This window comes from Spermophilus citellus, assembly GCF_964194105.1.
Source record: "Spermophilus citellus genome assembly, chromosome: 7".
NCBI classification, from domain to species: domain Eukaryota; kingdom Metazoa; phylum Chordata; class Mammalia; order Rodentia; family Sciuridae; genus Spermophilus; species Spermophilus citellus.
In genome coordinates, this window is record NC_138188.1 from 32,577,900 (window position 1) to 32,600,361 (window position 22,462).

Sequence of the window (22,462 nt, forward strand, 5' to 3'; positions counted from 1 at the left end):
CAAAATTCCAATGGTGTTCATCATGGAAATGGGCAAAACCATTCTAAAATTTATGGGGAACCACCAAAGGTCCTCAATAGCCAAAGAAATCTTGAACAAAAAGAATGAAGTTGAAGGCAGCACACTTCCTGATTGAAAATTGTATTACAAATCTCTAGTAATCAAAACAGTATGGCTTGAAGCTAGCATATGTTTTAGTCCATGAAAACAGACCCATAGACTAAGGGACAAAATAGAGAGTCTAGAAATAAACCCAATTATATATGATCATTGTTTTTTTGAGAAGGGCACCAAAAAGATAGAATGAAGAAAGATGGTCTCCCCAATAAATGGTGTTGGGGAAAATTGGATATCCACACACAGACCAGTGAAATTAGCCTCTTGTCTTAGACCATATTAAAAAATCAACCCTAAATGGATTAAAGATTGCATGTAAGACCTGAAACTAAACTCCTAGGGAGGAAAAAAAAAACATTGGAGGAAACTCCTTGAGCATGACTTTGGCAATTATTTGTTTTTGGATATCACAACAAATCTCAGGCAAAAAAGCAAAAATAAACAAGTGGGAGTATAGGAAACTAAACCCTGGCACACGCAAAGGAAAGAACAAAATGAAAATGCAGCCTACTGATCGGGAGGAAATGTTCACAAATCATATATCTGATAAGGGGTCAAGATCCAAAATATATGAAGAGCTTAGACAACTCAACAGGAAAAGAAAACGAAAACAAAGTAACAAACAAGCAAAAAAAGCAAAAGCAAAAACCACCCACCAAACCAAAACACCAAAAGCATCAACTAAATAAAGGGCTAAGGACTTGTGTAGACATTTCCCCAAAGAAGATATAAAAATGGCCAATGGAGGTATGAAAAGTTGCTCAAGGAGTTATCAGGGAAATGCAAATCAAAAACCACCATAAGGTATCACCTCACTCATCTTAGAATGGCCACTATTAAAAACAGAAGAGGCAACAGGTGCTGGAAAGGGTGAGAAGGAAAGAGAAACCTCCTGCACCGTTGGTGGGGGTGTACATTGGTATAGCCATTATGGGAAATAGCTGGGAGGTCCCCCCCCCAAAATTAAAAATAAATACCATATGAACCAGAAATTCATCTTCTGGGTTTATACACAAGGGAAATGAAATCAGCACCTTTCAGAGATGTCTGCACTCTCATGTATAACATTATACACAAGAGTCAATATTTATAAACACCTCCAGTATCCATCAGATCAATAATAAAGAAATTATATGCACACACATATAGTGGAATTTTTATATAGCCTTTAAAAAGGAGATCTTGTCATTTCTGACAATATGAACAAAAATGAAGAACATTATGCTACATGAAATAACACAGAAACAGAAGAAAAATACTGCATGATTTTTCTGGTGGATCAAAAAACAACAACAACAACAACTGAATACATAGTAACACAGAATAGAACAGTGGCTACCAGGGACAGGAGAGGAAATGGGAGATTGACGTCAAAGAGTACAAAGTTGAATACAGGTTGAATAAAAGGATATTAAACAGCAGCTTACAAACATTTAGACTTTTAATTGATTTTATTGCTTGGTAGGAAACTTCATCTATTTACCGATTGCAATCTATTTTTAATTATTTTTTTTTTCCTAAATGGTTGCAAATTTTCTGAGACCTGAAAATGTAACTGGAATTTGTTTGTGGCTTTCAACTTGCCGGGCATACACTTATCCCTCTTAAAAACGACAGTGAGAACAAAACAAGACAAAAACAAACACAAGAACTCAAAATAGAGTTCTTGCTCTATTTTCTTGTAGGATTTAGCATTCTGAAGCTAATGATACGAAAGCTGCTCTAGCTAAGCCTGTTTTCATATGTATCCATATATGTGTCTGTCTCTGAGTGTCCTTGGATGGGGAAGATTTCTTTGAAATAGTCACACAGCTCAAAAAACATTACCTAGACGTGACTCTTACGTCTTTCTTCAGCAAAGAAGAGTTTTATTCTTTCCAGCTGTGTCATCCTTGCCATGGTGTTTGCATTGTTCTATCCTCAGGAACTCTATTAAACTGTGGTAGGAATTGTTTGGGGGGAAGCTTTTAAAGTCCCCAGCATTTTGCAAGCAACTAGCCCAACTTAAATGAATCAGAACCCATCTTCTGGGCTCTCTCCTTTTCCTCCTTTGTTACCTTTTCTGTTTAACGAGGTCGTTTATTTATTTAACTAGCTTACTTTGCCATAAGTTTGTTCTTTGATCCTGGGACTTGTCTTCCTGAATGTCAAGAAATTTCTGGAAAAATCTGTTGATTCTGCCCTACTTTATTTTCAAAGGATGCTCCTCCTCTGGGTCTTGAAGGAGTTGCTCCTGCTCCTTATTCTACACAGTTCTCACTGATCCCTGGACTCTCCCGACCTTGCTTTCTTTCTCCTGAAGAAGAGGGAGACTCCTTGGTTCTGAGTGTACTTTGGGAAGCAGGAGGAACAGGCTGGGCTTGGAGCCTCCAGCTGTCTACTTGCTTGATGGATGAATTGTCTTTGTAGACCTACACCTTGGTGCGGGCTTCGTGGAGAGTGTAGCCTCATTCTCCAACCACCCATCCCACATCTCTGGTTCTCTGACCTGATGTGTCACAGGAGAAACCAGGCAACAGGCTGCAAGGTCCCCACTGCCAGTACTGAGCCTGCTCCAACCTCTCAACTCTCCTTCATCTTCAAAATGTACTGTTCTTGTCCACTTGCCCATCTGTCAGTCATCTCTCTCCTCTTCAGGTTCTTTCTGGGTATAAAAGACACTGGGGAAAAGAGGAAGATGACCAAGGAAACTGTTTTTGTTTAGTTTGAAGCTGAGGCTACAATGATTGGTAGAGATCCTGGGTGTCTGAGTCAGGTACTGACAAAGAAGGAATTACATCATATCTTCCTCGCTGTTTCTTTTAAGCAATTTCTCTTTAAAGAAGGGAACTTGACATATGTCATGCATGTGCTTGATAGATTTTTTTTCTCAATCCAACTTCATCTGCCTTATAAGTGTTGTCAGTTCCTTCCACATCCTGGCAATTAGGTTGTCTGTCTGTGTTTGTTCACCTGGTTATATAAGTCTTCATATTTGTCTATATTTGCTGGGGTATTTTTCTTGAGAAACAAAGAGAGGTTTGTTTGGAAGCCTCTTAGCCAGAGGCCAGTTTGGACAGGAAGCCCCACAATGCATCTCAGTTCTTCACCTGTCTTTCTGGGGAGACCATGAGGTCCTAAAAGGAGGGGCTGGGTCCCAGGTGTCACTGGGTTCCCCGCACTTGGCAGGCATCTGGCACAGAATGGCTGCTGAAAACATGTTGAAAGGAAGAACAAAAGAGGTAGGAAAACCTTTCTTGTTACTTTTGTGTTATCGACCATAAAGTGTTTTAAATGAATCTTAAAGGGTTCATCTGCCTCTCAAAAAAGAATTGAAGAAAATGTGTCTTGCAGCTTAAGAATCTAATTAAAGGTAGCCTGGGTCATGGGGTGTGTAAACAAACCTTTCCTTTATGCAGTGGAGTAATTTTTTTAAAAGGAAAAGATGGAATAAGGGAGCAATAATATCTTCTCACATCCAATATCCCACACAAGATCAATTTCAGAATGACTATAATTTGCTCCCCCTACTAGTAAGAAAAAAAAAAAACACAAAAACAAAAAACCCAAAACAACAAAAAAGCCCCAACATATATGTGTGTGTGTGTGTATAAGAGTCATGTCTAGGTAAAGTATACACACACACACACACACACACACACGCGCGCGCGCGTGTGTTTAAAATACAACAAAATACAACAAAATAAAAGGAGCAGGAACTTTTAAGATTTTCTAATAGGGTAACAGTAAATGAGTAGAATTACCAAGGGAAGTTCTGAAAAATCTCACTAGAAATGTTTTCCAACCATTTAGACACAAAACTGCTTAGCAATAGGGAATGAACCGGTTGGCTGCCCCCAAACTTCTAGTCAGAAGGGCCTCTGAGTCTTAACGGAAGGGCTCAGTCACCCTTGGGTGCCTGAGAGCCCTCAGCTGCTGGCCTTAGTGGCAAACATCTGTCGTTTTGAAGGAGTGATTTAGTGATATCAAATAGCCCAGTGATTAATCAAGAAAACAAGTGAGCATTTGACATCAGGGAGGAGAAAAAAAATAACAAAGGAGATGCTGTGGGGAAGAATAGGCACAGAGGCTTTGAATCTCAAACCAATGGTGCTTTGGGGGATATTTACAAATCAGAGCCTATTATAAGAGAAAGATCAATCAGCTCTACGGAAAAAAATTAGTATTTAACTTGGTCAGGAAAAGTCAGCCTCTTGAGTTATTAGGGAAATTAACAAGCTGCCCTAAACTGACCCTCTTCTTACCAGAGCCACCAACATTTGCTAGGAGTCACCAAGAAGAGTTTTTCTCCTTCTGAGTTGATGTTCCATACTTGTCACCTCCTTCATCTTCTTCCTGCTGTAGAACACTTCCTTCAAATAAAACCTGATGTAGATGCCCAGTAAATCACAACAGAGCTGCTGGAGCCTCACAGCAGTTTTAAACTCCTGTACAAAGAGCTTCCAAGCCCCATTGTGCAGCAGGATCAACTGGGAATGAGGGGGTTATAAAAGCAAATTTGAGGGCTTTATTCATTCTCACTGATTTAAAATCTTCAGGGGTGAAGTCTAAGTATCATTATTTTTAGAGAGTGCAATTGGTGATTCTCCTGTAAATATCCAGACACAGGCTGAAAGTGGGCTCCAAGAGCCCTCCCAGGTGTGACATTTTGGAGTTTGAATAATGATTATCTCTATCTTTAGCTAGGTCTGGAAAAGCCACTCAGTTCCCAAGCAAAGATGTGCCATGAAGATGCAGGTGAGAAGGACCAGCCAAGAAGGCTTCCTGGGAGAGGTGGGATTTGGGTAGAAGTAGGGGGCAGGAAATGCAATTCAACTCATTTTGGTTTTGTAAATAAACATCTAATACAGTGTTTGCATGCAGAAGGTGCTCAATAAAGGGAAGTGATTTTTCACCAATGTATGACTTCCTTCCACCACCCCTTAGCTGTTCCCTGCTGTATTATTCTCCAGAATCCTTGTCCCCACCTGACTACCTTTGCCTATTTGTTCATTGTCATAGTTAGCTGCCTTTGTCTACCATGTCCCCACAGCCTACTCCATGTCTGGGGCATGGTAGGCCCTCAGAAATTATTTGCTGAGTAAGTGGGTGAGTGCATTTATAGCCTGTGTGTAGGTGTGGGGACAGCAAGGGGGTAAAGCTGGCTGAGCACCCTAGTCTTAGATGGAGACTGGCAAAAATGGCTAAGAAGGCAGATTCCAGGGATCTTGCAAAGAAATCTGCAGTTCATGCCAGAGTGGTTGGGTTTTCTTCAGCAGACAGAGAGGAACCATGAGGGTTTCTGTGCTGGAAAGAGATAAGATCAAGTTTGGCTTATAAGAGATTAGATTGGCAGCAGAGTTCAGAGGCATTAAAGATGGAACAGAAACTGAAGGCCATCCAGAGGCTCTCCAGTTGTTCTGGGGGAGGCAAAGTAGTTAGGAACTGGGATAGATTAGATAGATAGGCTTGGGGCAGGAACATCAGGAAAATGAGGTGGCACAGGGGTGCTTTACTGGGGATACCTCCCAAGAGACTGTGGTGTAAGGGGAGGAAAAATATGAAACTCATCCATCCATCCATCCATCTATCCATCCATCCATCCATTCTTGACCCAGAAGAGCAGGTAAAGGTTCCAGGGAGTTATTTGTGAACCCAAGGAAGACAGGCTCCAAGGACAATGGGTAGGGGACACCTCTTTTGAGAGCTAAAGAGATAATAGAGGAAATGGCAAGAAATAATAGGACAGGGAGGAGGAGGAGTGGGACATGGGAAGTGAAGCCAGAGTCCCAGAAGAACTAGTGGTCCCTGATGTCAGGGTGTGCGAAGGCCTGTTGCCCTGGGTGACATCAACGTTCTCCTGAGATAGTGGAACACAATTGGTGTCGTGGAGGGGCAGAGAGCAGCTGGTGTGGCATTAAAGAGGATGGTGAAGATATCAATGGCACCTTCCCTTTAGGCTGGGGTAGAGCAAGGGGAGAGGGAGGCAGCCCAAATCAGAGCTTAGGAGGGAAAGAATTGTCAGGATCCCAGGACTTGAGTCTAGTGAGGTGGAGAGGAAGCAGCCTCAGCAGCCTCTAAGCACAGGGTGGGAAACCAATTTAGCAAAGGAGGATCATGAAAACAAGAGCCGTAGCACTGTGTGCTGCTAACCATTAACAACTACAGGTAAAGCCTGGGGGAAAGGCCAGCCACCCCACAGGTGCACCACCTAGGGTCCTCCCTGACCCTGTAGGATCAGACAATCATCAGTTCTGGGGTTGAGGGGAGGAGGCAAGGACATTTCTCCAGTGTAACATGCAACAAGTCTCAAGGCAGATGCCTGATCTAGAATACTCTGGCCATCTCCAGAGACAGCAGGACAAAGCAGAAGGGTCAACTGAGCCTACTTCCAACACCCTGTTCCCGCCTCAAAAAGTCCTTACCATCCACCAAGCTCACGATCAACCGGCTTCCTCACCTTACCTAACCCTAGGCTGCCTCCATTGTTTTCTCTGCTGTTCTGCGGCTGGCTATGTGACTTTCCATCCGAGGCGTCCTCTGGAATCAGTGCTCACAGAATGCACTAGGAAGTGAATATTGAAGGTAGCCAGAGGCTTCAGGAGGACAAGAGCAGCAAGGAGTTGGGTAGGAAGCATGTCCAGTGCCCCATGTACACTTGGAGCAGAGCTCCGCAGATTCTCTGAACTCTATTCACTCATTCCATGGACACACTATCACCTTTCATGGGCCAGGCGCTGTGGTGGGCATTGGGGATTCTGAAGTAAACACAATAGACAAGAATAGAGAGCCCACTTTAATAAAAGGAGACCCACAATAGACAAAACTCATTAGCAAGTATCTCAACAGGAAGGTGAAGCTCTACTGAGAGGAGGCACAGGGTGTGCCACTGGAGTTGGACTAGAGTGGTGAGGGTACCCTTGTAGCTGAGAAAATGAAAGAAGACAAGCTCATCCAGTCCTTGCTGGGCTGTAAGGGCAAGAAGCCTCAACCCCTTCTTCTGCTGGGCCCCCAGCCCTGGGCCTGGGGAGTTGGGGTAGGTCGGTGCGGTTCTCCGACAGCACCACGAGGGGGAGCCCGGACCCCTCCTAGCGCCTTCGGAGCCCTCCCGCACAGCCTTGCAAGCAAAAGTTTTTCTTAAACTAACAATGCCAGTGTAAGGAGGTGCTCGCGCCTGATTGGATGGGAGAATTTTGCAGGTTTGATTCCTTGATTGGACAGGAGGTGTTAGGGGTGGGGAGAGAGCTGATGGTGGGGGATCCCGCTCCCTCCCCCGGCAGTCTGGCCAGCTCTGTCCTCTCGTAGGCTCCGCTGTAGCTCGCAATGTGACACCAGGACGCACACGCTCTCGCGCGCTCTCCCAGGCTCGCTCTCCCTCGCCCTCTCGCTCACACACGCACGCACACACCCACCTCTCCCATAAACACACACACACACATGCACACCCACATCCACGCGCGCCCGCACCGCCCCACGCGCGCACACTCCCGTCCACGCCCACGCCGCGCTCCGGGGAGTCCGGTCCCGGCTAGAGCGCGAAAGGATACGGAGAAGCCACCCGCGGGGAGCGCAGCGGCGCCCCGGGACGCGGCGCCCTCCCCGCGCGGCCGCCTCGGCTCAGGCTCGGCCTGGGGGCCGCCGGCCGGCGATGGCCCTGGATTGCCTGCTGCTGCTCCTCCTGGCATCCGCAGTGGTCGCTATGGAAGGTAACGTACCCTTCGCGGAGCAAGTTGGCGGCGGGTGGTTGCGCCTCCGGGCGCGGCAGCCCGCAGCTCGCGGGGCTTCTCTGGCTGCTTGGTGTTGCCGGCATCCTGGAACCCGAGGGCTAGGCTGCCTGGGAGCCTCTTCCTCAGTCAAACGTTGGGGCGGTACCCGCTGGCGTGTCCCCGACCAGCCCTTGCGCCAGCAGCTGGCTCACGGAGTACCCCCGGCTCCCGCGTCCCGGCGCTGGGTGACAGCCCAGATTCCCAGCATATTGGGCTCGGAAAGCGCGGATCCCGCTGCATTGCGGTGCAAGCGACTTAGGTCCGAGCGGTGCGGGGCGTTAGAGAGGTAGGGGCGCCTCGGGCCATCAGGCTCCTGGAGTGCGGGCGCCCGTCGGCTCCCTTCCTATCCCGGGCACTGATGCGCTTCTGAGCGGCCGCGCGCCACCTCCTTTCCTCAGCTCTCTGTCCGTGGCTCCTGGACTCTGGGCTCAGCAGGCAAGCGCTGCTCAACGGGACTAGAGAAGCCCTGCCCCGGTACCTTGCAAGTGGGTTGAATTCATTGGCCACTGTCCTGTGGTCCAGGAACCTGCGGGGCTGCATCTTTCCAGTTGGTGCGAGGTGGACACCATTTTCGCTTTAGAACAGGGGTGAAGTGGGGTGAATGTTGATACTGCCTAAACTCGCCTTCAGTCTCAAAAAGGGGAGAGACTCGACTGTTGGGAACCGACGGGTAGTGACTCTGTCCCTGTTAGTTCAACCTGGGCTGTGCCTCAGGCTGGTGGTCCAGAAAACACGCTCAGTGGACACCGCGCCGGGCGCACCAGGGAGCCCAAGCGCTCAGTGGCGCCCGCGAATCCCAGTGGGAAATCCCTGCCCGGCTCCCCGCCTCCCGCCCTCTTCCCCCGCCCCCATTTTTCGTAGCGGAGCGCGGGCCGCAGCCACCTCCCTAGAGCACAGCTCCGGAGGAGAGTGGAGTTGGAGTTGCTGGGAAGGAAGCAACTCCAGGGGTGATGCACCGCCGCAGCCGGACTCTCAGCCCCACTTCTCGATATCCGGCGCGGGGTGGATTCAGGGGACTCGGCACCGAAGGGACCAGCGCCTGGTTCCGGCGCTGCGTTCCCATCTGGGAACTCGCTCGGCTGGGTTGCACGTTCCTCTCAATGCCCAGGGGGAACTCTTCCCCAAACACTGTGGTTCAACGCCCCGTCTCCTCCGGAACACATTGCCTCCCTCCTCGGAGCGAAGCTGGAGGGTAATCGGAGTCCTGAGGAGCGGTTTAGATGCCCTAGCCTTTGGGCAAAGACCACCACATCCCGCCTTCCTTCTGGTGGCGGCGCGGGGGTGCGGCGATTAATGCCTAGAAAGCTCTCGCTTGGTTTTCTCAAGGTGGCGTTTTGCCTGCCCGCCGGCTCCTGCGGTCCAGTCAGGCTGCTGGTTTTTTGCGGGAGGGAGGTGATTTTTGGAACGTGCAGGGGACTCGAGCCTTAAGGAGTGTGGTCAACACCCCAGCGAAGGATGCTTGGGTCTGACTTACTGAGAGACGCGTGCGGAAGCAGTTGAAATTAGAAAGGAAATCATGGGTCTATCCACCTCCAAACAGGGCAACAAAGCCCGAGTAAACGCATTTGCAACCGACGGAGATTAGACTTTATAGCGCTGGGGCGGCATCAAGCTCGTGCGAGACTGGGTCGCCCAGCTCTCTTCTTGCTCCTAGAGGATCAGGGACTGGTTCTCGGAGACCAGATGGGTATCCACTTTGGAGAGCTTGGTTTTGGATTGTGTCCCCATACATGCATGAACGAGGGAGCATGTATGCGAGAAAAAAGAGTTTGGAGAGCAAATGCATGGGAACAAATCATAGGGCAGGTCGGTTTCCTCCCTCGATCCCCTTTTTGGCGAGCCAGCTTGTCTGCTTGGTTGGAGCTGCTCCTGGGTGCCATTGTGCCGGCGCCCAGCCTGGTATTCAGGGTCCTGTAACTGCAGGCCTGCCGTGGTTGCCAATCTTGGAGCTGTGGCCCTTCTCTCCGTGCAGTGGGGGAAAACTTTGCCAGTGTCCTGGTAGGAAGGAGCAGTATATTCTGTGGGCTGAAAAAAAATCTCTCCAGCAAGGGTTAAAAGAAACACCACATTCAGCAGAATATTCAAGCAGCCCCTCCGTCCCTGCTCAGTGCGCAGATACTACTACACACCATTCACTCCTTCCTTTCCTCGAATGAACACAAGCAGGTTCATTTTCTACTCTCCACAAACGGGAGCCGCCTTCCCGCCTGCCTGGCTGGGTTGGGGCCAGCGTCATTTGGTTTGTGATGAGTGAGGAATAATTATCAGAAAAGTGAATCAATGAGCTGCCTACACAGATAGCAGGTCCCTTCTAAATCTGCTGTGGCCAGGAGGTTTCAGCCACTGTGTGTCTTGTCTTCTTTTTCTGAGGGTCTCTGGGGGGGGGGAATTTCAGTGGGATCAGTGGGATCTTGCCACCCAGGACAAGTAGCTCTAAGACTAGAGAGCTACCAGGCAGTTAGCTCGGGTCAGGCCAGGCACAAAGGAACCGTGGCAGTCCTAGGCTAAGTGGGGAGATGGGTCTAGATGAAAGCAGCACCTGATGTGACCTAAGCCTGGGTGGAAGGAAGGAGGAAGAATGAAAGAAAAGGAGTTAGAGTGGGAGGGAGGGTTCCTCTATCCAAAGCCCCATACCTATGCCTGGGTGGAAGGAAGGAGGGAGGGCAGGGGCTGGTAGTGGTCCAGAGGGGGTGGGGCCAAAGAGCTCTAATTTGCATACCATCAGTCAGGAAGCTGATTGGCTGTGTGTGGGAAACCGCCTAAAAGAGAGCTCTTCTACCCTCCTTTCCCCCCTTATCCTTCTCCATTTCCAGCCAGTTCTGCTCTGTGGGGGAGAGAGATGACACTGTAGGGAGAGGCTTTTCAGGGGGCCTTTTTTTTTTTGGTACCAGGGATTGAACTCAGAGGCACCCAACCACTGAGCCACACCCCCAGCCCTATTTTGTATTTTATTTAGAGACAGGGTTTTGCTGAGTTGCTTATCGCTACTGAGGCTGGCTTTAAACTTGCGATCCTCCTGCCTCAGCCTCCCAAATTGCTGGGATTACAGGCCTGTGCCTCTGTGCCAGGCTCTTCAGGGCTTTTTGCAGGGCCTTTTTTTCAGAGGGGAGCAATAGAAGCTGGTGAGGCAGGGATGCTAAGCCAGGCCTCTTTCCTCAGCCTCCTGAAAATCATGTTTCTTCATGCTGCTATCTTTTCACGCCACCTCTGAGAGCTAATTGAGAAGGAAGGGGCTGCTAGTGTCCGTGGAGAGAAGCCAAGCACCTGGTTCTCTGAACTGCCCTTTGGTTTGTACCTGCAGGATAAGATCTGGAGGCCTGTGGGGACTCTTCCCAAGGGGTTCCCACAGCAACAGGGGTGGGTTGAATTTGCAGCAGACACTCACTGTAGGAGTGGGCATCCCTGGACCAAGCATATTGGCCCTTTGCTGGAGCAGCAAACTGAAATTGCTAACTGCCCATAGAGTTCTCTCAGCCCTATCCCCTGTGTCCACAGGATGGCCAGGCTCCTGCAGGTGTCCTCAATGTGTGGGACTGCCTGATTAGAACACCCCCAAGAAGATCTGCTATTTGGTGTGGCCTGGAGTGATGTGCAGGACTGGGCACCCTTGAATGTCCACATGTGTTAGGGTGGTATGCTTCTCTGGGCTTGACAAAATGTGGGTTTTCATTAGGCATTACTGATGCATGAGTCCCTTGACTGAGCTTCTTACTGTGCTCCTTTGTGGCATGTCCCACCTTGAAATAATAGGACATAGAATTCCACTGAACTCATTTTGGACTCTTAAGTCTCCATTACAGGTTTATGGTGGAAAACCTCCAGTTAAGTTCCTAGTCCTACAATAGTACATCAGGCTACGAGGTGATTGGCTATTTCTGCATTATTTTATAAATATTTGTTAGCTGTGTGTGCATCTGTTCTAGGTGTCCAGGAGTATGCCTAAGCCCTCAAGCAGTAGCAGATGTCAAAGATTTTTGAAAAAAAATGTCTGGGGGTGTAACTCAGTGTAGTTCCATGCCTAGCAGATTCAAGGCCTTGGGTTTGATTCCCAGCAACACACACACACACACACACACACACACACACACACACACACCCCTGCACACACGTATATACAGCCTGGGAGAAAAATAAATTTGAGAAAACTCTATCCATTAGCTGTTTTTTTTTTCTGTGTATTGTGGAAAGATTACTCAGTATTTGTGGAGGGTCCCCACAAGCTCCTAGTGGAACACTGGTGAAGCCAGGGGAAAGTCCTGGCAATGGAGACAGTTGCAGAGCTCCAGCTAGCCCTAACCTCAGTCCAAACCCCCTGGGTTGGTGGGGCAAAAATACCAGCAGCTAGTGATGCCCCCCAAAGATGGGGAGGGTCTGCTAGGCCACAGATGATCCTCCTTCAGTCCTCCTGCCTTTTGTCAACCAATGCTCATCAAACCCAGAATTCAGAGGCCCCTGTCCTGACCCCTACAAAAGATGGATCCTAATTACCAAGTTGTGCTTTGGGAAAAGGCCACAGGGCAGAGGCATGATATGGCCCCTATTTGATTCCACTCATCAGGAATTAGTACTCCACCTAGCTTTTCTTCTCCTAGCTGTACCACTTGGGGAAAGTCCCTTAGTAGCCATGGTATCTTTGTGTGTCCAGTGGATCGTGCTACCCTATTTCAACCTTAGGAAGGTTGGAACAAGTAGAGTCCATCATAAGGATGTACTCTGTGCTAGGTTAAAAAGATGCTATTAAAGTTATAGATATATTATGTGTTCTCTAAATTTAAGAAACATTTAGACCTCATCTCTAATGGTTCTCATTAGTAGCCCTAGGATTCAAAATCCTAGAGTTTTTCCAGCATGAGCAAAGGGTAGAGGTAATTTTGAAAGCTGAAAGAGGGAAATATCCTTTAGGCAATGGTCCTCAGACTTTAGGAAGCCTATGTGTGCCTGGGTAGCTTGCTAGAGACTTGGGTCCTAACCCCAAAAGTTCAGCAGGTCTGGATGGACCCTGAAAATTAGCACCTTTAATAGGCCTCCCAGGAGAACCTGATGTAGGTGCTTCTAGGAAATACTGCTTAGGAGAATTGTTCTCAACCAGACTGCAGTCGGAAATCCTGGCCCGTCTTGCCTCACTCTGCACTTACAGAGTAGATTTGTGAACTGCTGCTGCTAACTCTTCTGGGAGTTTTGCACAAATTAATTCATATAATCCTTAAAGCAGCCTTATTAGGTAGGTATTATCAAGCCCTCTCCCATTTTTCAGATGGAAACAGGGAGGTATATAGCAGTTATGTAATTTGATAAGGTCCCATGACGAGTAAGGACCAAACGTGGATTTGAACCCAGGCAGTCAGGTTCTAGGGACTATGATGTTAGCCACACCACCTCACTCTGCCACCTCTGTAGCAACTGCAGGAAGGAAGGTTCAGAGCAGCCTGGACCCATAGGTGGGAAGAATTCTGGTACTGATGGAGGCTCTGGTCATTGGGCACTGTGTTGACTACTGGGCACTCCAGATTTCCATGATTATGGGAGAGAAAATGAGCAAAATGTCTTAACACTTAAAGTCAAGCACTGGTTTCCATGTTGCTTCTTCTTGTCCTTTTTTCCTACCCCCACCCCATTCCCACCCTAGGCACACACAGACACAGGGATGGAGACCTTCTCCTGCTCATGGCTTCCCGTAAGAGTCTAGTTGAAGGTTTGGCATCTTTGCTCCTCTCCCTGCCCTGGCCAGTCCTCTCAAAGAAGAAATGATCAGAGATTAGTATCTCCAGAGGAGACGGCCTGAGTGCCCTTCACATTCTAAGGGTAGTGGCGGGGTGGGGGGGGCACTCAGGGCCCCACCTGACCATCAAGGGCACAGCACTACACCTGGATTCCAGGAGTCTGCGTTCCTTGGAAGAGCTCTCTTTATTTCTCCCTTTTCTGCACTAGTCACTTAAGCAACCTGAATATTTCTATTAGATTTCCATGTCTCCAAAGGTGCTAGAGAAACAGAGCATTGGATGTCTGCCCTTCTGAGGAAATTACTATAATAATAAAGTAATGCCTTGGGAGGAATTTCATATTTAAAAGAAAAATTTTGCATGAGAAATTCCTTAGCTCCTTCTGCAGATTCCATTTCAATTGCAGCTATAGGCAGAGGCCTTTGGGTCAGAGTGCCTGCTGTGCTTAAAGGAGAGACATAGAGTGGCCAGCTCAGAGCCACCTCTTCTGTCAAAGATTCCTGGTGCCTGACATCTTCGAATCACCTTGCTGGCTTCGCTCCTCGGGTGTAAATATGCCTTCTGTGACAGTAGGTGGGGGGTAGGTGGGGGGAGGCGTTGGAAGACAGTGGGTAGCTTCTTCTCTGCTGATGGGACACCACCTTCCATCTGACCTAAGGCCTGGGGAGTGGCCAGAAGCAATTAACGACCTTCCCTGTGCCTTGGTTTCTTCATTGTTGAGTCAGGCTGGGGAAGGTCTTTATATAGACAGAGTTGCAGGAGCCTGGGGTTGGGGCATACCCCAGGGCAAAGCAGCCCTGAAGGGGAGGGAATTGGCAGTTGTACACAAAGCCCCACCAGGGGCAGGGAGATCCCCTGGTGAATTGAGGGCGTGGCCTGGATTTTCATAGACTGGCAAGGGCTCTGTCCTCCACAGCTCAGTGCCCAATTTCCAGGCATTTAAGACTAGTGAGAGTGAGTTTGGCCACCATGAAAAGAGCCTCAGTCTAATGCCCTCTACGGGGAAGACCCTGCTCAGGAGGCTTCCTGTGGCCAGCAGCAGGTTCAAGCCTCCAGGGTGCAGGTAACATGGAGCCATGGTCCCACTAACACCATGCAGAGTCACCTGCGGGGTGCCTCTCAGAGTATCTGGATGTTAAGTTTGTCTCTAACTTTGTGACTGGGAAGGTCTCCTTTCCACAGCCCAGGAAGTGGGTGCATTTCTTTATGCCAAGGTGTTCCGGGGCAGGAAAAGCCTCACATTCATCTGCACCCTCCTTTTCCAGCGAGCAGGGAGTGTTGGATGTGGAAGGATGCCCAGACCTGACAGTCTGGGGCCTTGTATGACATGATCATGACCCTGGTGATAATTCGAGCTTCAGGATGATGCCCTTGGCTAACGGGGGAGAGAGGTGTTGAGGGAGAAGGCTCTGTTCCCCACCCCGATCACCAGTACAGATGTTCCTCCAGGTCAGGTGAATCCCGACACCTGCAGACAACACCATTATCAGCTCCTTGAGGAGGCCGCTCATGAAAGGTTCCCCCAGAGTTCTCTGTAGCAGAACAGGGCCACTGTGGAAACGTATAGGAGATTTCCTGAGAATTATCAGCACTCATTTTTGCTCACAGATTGCACCTGAGGCCCTGCATCTCTCCTCTCTTCCCTCCCGCTTCCTGGCAGCAAGTGACAAAATGACCGATTTGAATTTAACCTGCTTGCCCTGCTTCTCCATCCCCCAGTGGAGGTGATAATGAGCAGAGAAATGGGCAGAGGCAGGTGGCCAGGAGGGAAGGAGGCAGTTGAGGGGAGCAGGGGTCTAAGACTGCAGCCTGGCACTAGCTTCTAAGGTTTCTGGGGCTGATTTGGGGGCCGCTGAAGCTCAGGCGAGCCACTAAGGGGTCCAGCTTCTCTGCATGATCTCCAAGTGTCAGAAGCAGAACTGGAGCAGATTTTAGGGAAAGGGGAGTGACTTCCCAGGAATCCTGCGGTCTGGCAACGCTAGAGCCAGGACTAGACCAAACTCCCATCCACTCACAGAGCATCTGCCGTGCGTATGGATCCCTGCACTCTTAGTGTATAAGCATTTTGTAAGCTCCCATTTTACAGATAAGGAAGCTGAGGCTTGGTGAAGTTAATTGACTCAAGAGCTAAGACGCAAACCTAAGTTCTTCCAACTCCCTGGGTCTCTCGTCCCGCTTCAGTACCTTTTCCCATTTCATGTTGCTTATTTGTGAATTAAATTAGGAAGCGCTTACTAACCATGAGCTCTTTACTCCTGTCCTGCGTGGTACCATCCAAGGTACCAGAGAGTCCCCTTTGGTGTTGGTCCCTGCAGCCGGGCCCCCTTCTCACCCTGTAGAGCCACCCCACTCTTCTGCAGCTGCAGGAAAACCCTTGTTCCTCTCCACTTGCATTTTCCTGTTTGTACCATGACACCACCACTGGGTCATTATTGTCTTCTTCTGCCGCATGTCCTTCCATTCCCATCTTTAGTGAGCCATGATGCTTAGATGGTTGCGGTGCGGCTTCTGTGCTTGGATCTTGGTAAGGGGGGAGGAGTGAGGATGGGCACTGTGTGGATCTCCTGGGGGTTCCTTACAGACGCAGGGCCAGTGACAAGTGTTCACCTTTGTGCACCTCTCCAGCGTCTTCCTCATGGACCTGGTCCTGCCTCCTGGGACCACGAGGTTCCTTGAGCGCTTGTTGCTGTCTCTCTCTGGCCAGAGGCAGCCTCCACGGCTGTAGAGGAACACGTTGGGGCTGAGCCTCAACTTTGAGTGTGGGAGAACACAGTGGGAGGATGGGCGTAGAGAAACCACTCAGCATCTGCATCTCACTGGACAGTGGCCAGTCCCTGGGGGGCCGTTAACTGTGGAGAGGGTCCAGCAGGAGGACCAGGAATAATTACAGGCAACTTCATCCTCAGTGGCCAGGAGAAAACGCCTTATCTGTGAGAGGCAGCTGGGCCCTGCAGTTAATTGTCCTGTTGTTTTCCTCTTGCTATTTTTTTCAGCACATCAACATAGGACCTTTGCCCTTGTCTTTCTCATTGACTCTGAGGCTGGAGCTGGGTGGTGAGCTGGGGGACAGGGAAGGGGCCTCATTCCATGTGGTCTCACAGGAGCTCTTAGTCCTGAAACTTGCTGCTGGGCCATCTGCTCCAGAGGTTTAGAATCAGTCACAGGACTGGGGAGCCCACCCAAGGGTTTGACACTCCATGCAAATTCTCTGGGGTGGTGGGGGCACTGGCTGTGAACTTCAGGGCAAGGAATGGAGTCTCATCATCAGAAAAATCCATTGAGTTTGGGGAGTGTGCCAGGGGCAGGGAGGATACTGCTGAGGGCATACATGACGTGTCGGATCATAACTTGGTACTTGCTTTCACCAGGTCAACACATGTGTGAATCCCTCGCCCCTCCTTAGCACCTTCAGGACCAAGACAAGGCCCTCCACCAGCTGACTCGTCTTTTCCCACCTTGTGCCATTCAGTGGGACTGCTCCCCCAGCTCTTCCCAGGCACAAGTACCATACAGGGGCCTGCAGGCACCTGAGATCCGCACAGAGGCCCATTCACCCCTCCTGTCCACAGGCCTCTGGGGAAGGCATCTGCTGGCTCTGATTGGCCTGCATTTCTCACTGATTTTTTTTCTTGGTTAACCCTAATGTATCCTTCAGAATTAACCACAGTGGTCAACTCCTCCTGGAAGCATTCCTTCTTCTCCCCAGGCTGAATTTGGGTCCTACCTCAACTGCCTCTGTCTCCCCCTGTGGAAGCATGTTCCATGCTGGTCTATAGTTGGGTGCTTATTTTGCTGGGGACCTCACAGTTCTGGGACTCTTTCTCCATTGCCATAGTACTCTCAGCACATGGAACATAGCAGATGTCAATAAATATGAGCTGACTTTTTTTTTCTTTTACAATATTTGGTATAGAACACAGGGGTGCTTTACCACTGAGTGACATCCCTCTCCCCCTCTCCTGCATTTCGAATTTTGAGACAGAGTCTTGCTAGGTTACCCAGGCTGGCCTCAAACTTGTGATCCTCCTGCATCAGCCTATTGAGTAGCTGGGATTACAGGTGTGTGCCACTGTGCCCAGCAGGGTGTGTGGATTTAATGAATAAAAAGAAATAAAACATGCTGAGTGCAGTGGTGCATGCCTATAATCCCAGTGGCTCGTGAGGCTGAGGCAGGAGGATTATGAACTCAAAGCCAGCCTTAATGAAAGCAAGGTGCTAAGCAATTCAATGAGACCCTGTCTCTAAATAAAATACAAAACAGGGCTGGGGATGTCCCTGAGTTCAATCCCTGGTACCTCTCTTCCCAACTACACACACTGCAAAAAAAAAAAAAAAAAAAAAAAAAAAGAAAGAAAGAAAGAAAGAAAATAAAGCACTTAAAAACTGTCATGTCCTATGCTGTGGTTTAAATTAGGTCTGAGAAACTTTTTTATACTCTTTCTATCGAAATGTGGAACCTAATCCTCCCCCCTTGAATGTGGATCAACCTTATGACTCACTGTAGTATTAATGAGTAGAATATTGCAGAAGCTGGGTTATATAACTTTGGAGACCAGATCATACCGGATGATCGAGTTTCTGCCTGCTTTGCTCTTCCTGGGATGCATGTACTTGTGACCCATGTCATAAGGAAACTCAGGTGATAGAGAGAGGCCACACAGATGTTCTAGGCACAACCCCAGTACACATCCCAGCCCACAGCCAGCCTCAAATGCTGGACATGGTGAGTGAGTATTCAGATGGCTGTGCTTTATCCTTTCCGCCACACCTGCTTTTTCCAAGTGGAGAGAGACAAGCTGTCTTCCTAAGTCCTGTTCAAATTCTAGATCACGAACAAAAGAAATGTTGTCACAAAACTACCAAATTCTGGGTTGGTCTATTGTGCGATAGTTGGTAACTGAAATATCCTAGAAGTCGTAGAAGAAAAATAGTTTGGAGAAAACCAGAAAGGGACTTGGGAGAGGCAGGAGGGAGAGGAGATAGTTATCTCATTCATTCAACATTGAACAAAAAACTTCCTACTGTGTGCCAGGCAGTGTGCACAAAGCTGGAAATGTTCCAACCCTTTTGAGCACACGCCCTACTGAGGGACATGCATGCTAGAATTTCAGGACAGAGCTATATGGAGAGCAGACAGGTGGTGTGATTGAGGGTGCTGGGTGCAGGCTTGGACAACAAAGTGGGTCAAGGAAAGATCTTTGTCTTTCTGAGAATTCTTGAAGGGCAGCCTTAACAAGCAGGTTCAGGAATATTCTGCATGGGAGATGGATTTTGGCTTGATTATGCAATTTTTTTTTCCAGAGACTGACTCTTTGGAGGACAGGTCGGAGAGGTGGCAGTGGGTAGGAATAAGAAGCCAAGCCTGGCAGCTACTCTAGGAAGGATAGGTCCAGACTCTCCACCACAGGCTTCACCACCAGCCATATGTTTTGCTTATAGTGACAGATACTCAACTGAGGCTGGAGGAGAACAAAGAGTAGGGGGTGATTACTGACACTTGTCATTACTGTTATGATTATACCCAGGGGCAGCGTTGCTGTGTCTAGACTCAGTCTAACTTTTCTTTTCACTCATTAGCTTTGTGTTTAATGGGGTCCTGGGAGAAAGCAGACAGCATTCTCAAAGAGTTATTTGAGGAGAGTTTAGTGAAGAAATTCTGTAAAGAGTGTGGAGAGGGCCAGGCGCAGTGGTGCATGCCTGTAATCTCGGCAGCTCGGGAGGCTGAGGCAGGAGGATCACGAGTTCAACGCCAACCTCAGCAAAAGGGAGGTGCTAAGCAACTCAGTGAGACCCTGCCTCTAAATAAAATACAAAATAGGGCTGGGGATGTGGCTCAGGAGTCAAGTGCCCCTGAGTACAATCTCTGGTACCACCTCCCAAAAAAGAGTGTGGAGAGGGGTAAGGGAACCAACTGGCTTGGGGATAGGGGTGGGAAGCCACTCCTCTCAAGGCTGTCTGTGCCTAACAAGAGCCACAGCATGGTTGAGGGGCTTCCTGCGAGCAGCTAGATGGAGGGGTGCAGCTGCTGCCTACACAATGTATGGGGGTAAGGGCGAAGGCTATTCCCTGAACTCTGCCTTCCCCACTGAGCTCCTGCCACTACCTTACATTGTGTGAACTCAACAAGAGGCAGGGTCCTGAAGTCTGGTTGGTGCCGTTCTTGGAGGTCAGTCATCTGAGGTACACAAAAGGACAAGAAAATGCAGAGAATGGATCTGTAGGAACAAATGAAGAATAATCAGCCCAGAGTTCTTTATGGTGACTTCATCCTTTGGCAGGTTCTCCCGTGATGGCCATGTGTCTGCTGGGCAGCTTCAAATTCACATCCTCCTGAAACTTCAGCAGAAAGATAACTTCTCATTTTCAGCAGTTGTAGTAAAAGTCCTACAAGTTGTGTCCCCTTGGTCTCCCTTGGGTTCTGTGCCACTCCATGAACCAGGATCTGTCCGCAAGATGGTAAAACGCACTCATTGGCCAGGCTGAGGTCACATGACCAACCTGTCCCTAGAACTGATGTTGGGTGGGAAGGTTAGCTCAGACCCACTTGAGCTATCCGGTCTGACATGAGGGAGTCTTGGTTCCTCACAAAAAGTTGGGGTGCTGTTAACAGAGGAAGCAGAATGAGTGCTAGACTGGCAGCTACTCCCCACTCATTCCATGTTCCTGGGATAACAATGATGGGATAGTGAGAAAGAGATTATGTACAGTGAAGAAAAGAACCTGCGCCCCAGAGAAAAAGAAGGTGTCAGCTATGGCTGTCATGGTCCTAGCCAGGACCAGGGAAGGCCAGGGCAATGGACCATGATGAGAGTCTGGAAACCCAGGGATGGAGAGCTGGAGGCAGCTGGGCAAGGCGATTTCTTTCTTGATAGAATGTTCCCTATATTCCTAGGCATTGTGCTCAGACTCAAAAGGATGACGACATGGAAGGCAGGGTTGTTTGCCTAAAGGCAAAATGATTTTAAGACCAGGGTGTCTGGACTCCCTTCTGAAGGAGTTGGGTTCCTGTAAGATGAAAATCAATGGGCAAGGAGCCGTAACTTCTCACTGCAATCCTCTGGTCTCCAACAGAGATAGATACCAGAGCTTCTTAACTTAACCTTGCACGTCAATTGCACACTTCGTGAAGAGCAAGAGTGAAAGAAATGCAGACTCACAGGTACGAGGCGACTCATTTCCCCTCTTTTCCTGTGTTATCAATCATGGCTTTAGTCTTACCCTGAATTTCTATTTTACATCAGTGGAATAATTCATAGGTTTCTAAGTACTTTTCTCCCCCATCGGTTTTGAGGCTTGTATAAAGCAGCAGATATTAAAAGTCCTTTGCAGACTCAGACCTTAGATGCTTCTTTCTCAATTGAGGGAGATCGGCATCTGAAATCTATTTAGGAGTTTATCAGAAGAAGATTTCATTTACTCCTCCAAGTTCTCTGCTCTTGGCTCGAACTTTCCTGTACTCCCAGCCAAGCAGAAAAAGAAGAGATTTTTTTTTCTTTTTTTAACACAGTAGCACAATGCTCCTGCTATGCATGAAAACCTGTGGTTTTCTTTTCCCAATCAGGAGAAAGTCATTTTCCTTTCACTCACCTGACTAACTGGTTCAGGGCATCCCCTCCCCACCCTTTTCTGATATCTTGCTGCTAAGTATTTGCCAATTCATTTGCATCTCAATAGTTCCTTAGCAACTATCATACCCTCAGGATTAGGTACAAAGCTGCTCTGTGACATAGACAGCTAGGACTACATCACTCTCTTTTATGGTACCTGAGTTACCAGACCAAACCGTGCCCAGGCCGGAAGCACCACACAGGCCCTGAATTCTAACACCATTACTCCTGGACTTTTCTGAGCATGCAGACATCTAAGTGGTCCATGTACCAAAATGCCCCCCAGGTAATCCATTGATTCCTGAAATTTGTCCTCTAATATATGTTTTCAGCCAGAGAATCACAGATTTCAGTATTGGAGGGGAGTCCTTTCTTGGGACAGTGAGTTAAGTCCATTATATAGATCTGGCTACTGAGGCTCAAGAGGTGGACTGATACCCCCAAGGTCAGATGGTCAACAGGAACATGCCAAGGACAGATAAGGGCTCTGCTTCCGTGCTTCACTGTCACAATCTGCATCTTGCCGATTGTGACTCCAATTTGCCTAGTGTTGTAAGCTTTTGCAGTAAATCTGAAGAGACCATTTAGCAAATTAGAATATTCTACCCTGAGTAGGTGGTGGGGCTTGTGTAACAGCACCCGGCCTCCACCGCCAAGGCCCGCTGGCATGGAACAGCCTGGCGAATGGAAGATGCTATTCAGAAAAGGATAATAAGAACAGCGCTTGTTCTACAGTAGGACTGACCTTTGTGACTCCCACTTCATGTTGTTATTAAATATCTGGGAAAGACTGAAAGAACAATTATAGTATTGTCATAATGTATCAGCGCACAAAGCCAGCGTTCCCAAGGAGGCCCTGGCTCCTCTAAGCTTGACAGAGCCGGGGACTCGGCTCCGGCGCTTAATTTCTTCTCATTTGGAAGTTGTCTTCATTACTTAGCACCCGCTGGAAACGACCAGCGTGCTGTGTGCAGTTCTGCCACCGGGCTCCAGACAGGGACAGAAAGATAACGTTTCGGGGAGGGAAGAGTGAGGTCCTTGGATTTCTGCTCAGCTCCCTGCTAGAACCCCAGTGTGCAGTCCTAGATGTAGCCCCCTCTTTAAGCACATGCAGCTGAGGCTTAGCAGGTGCTGGCACCCCTGGGTCCTCATGTTGAATTGCAGAATTGAGGGAGGACCAGTGACAGGCTCTCCTGGGAAGGCGTGTCCTGTGAAGAAGGACCACAAGGGTCTATGTGGCTCCTTTCTGCTTCACACATCTCCCAGCTGGTCT

The 22,462-nt window shown here is 48.7% G+C and overlaps 1 protein-coding gene across 2 annotated transcripts in view; it reads left to right on the forward strand.

The window, feature by feature from the left end:
* The first annotated feature begins 7,217 nt into the window (after positions 1-7,217).
* The window catches only part of EPHB1 (EPH receptor B1), a 425,417-nt gene continuing 410,172 nt past the window's right edge, over positions 7,218-22,462 (forward strand). Inside the window, exon 1 of one of the 2 annotated variants that reach the window (XM_081301892.1) lies at positions 7,218-7,802. In XM_081301892.1, the coding sequence (XP_081158018.1) occupies positions 7,745-7,802 (58 nt within the window). In that variant the 5' untranslated portion in view covers positions 7,218-7,744. The remainder of the gene's footprint in view (positions 7,803-22,462) is intronic. The other variant, XM_081301891.1, reaches the window with a different exon arrangement.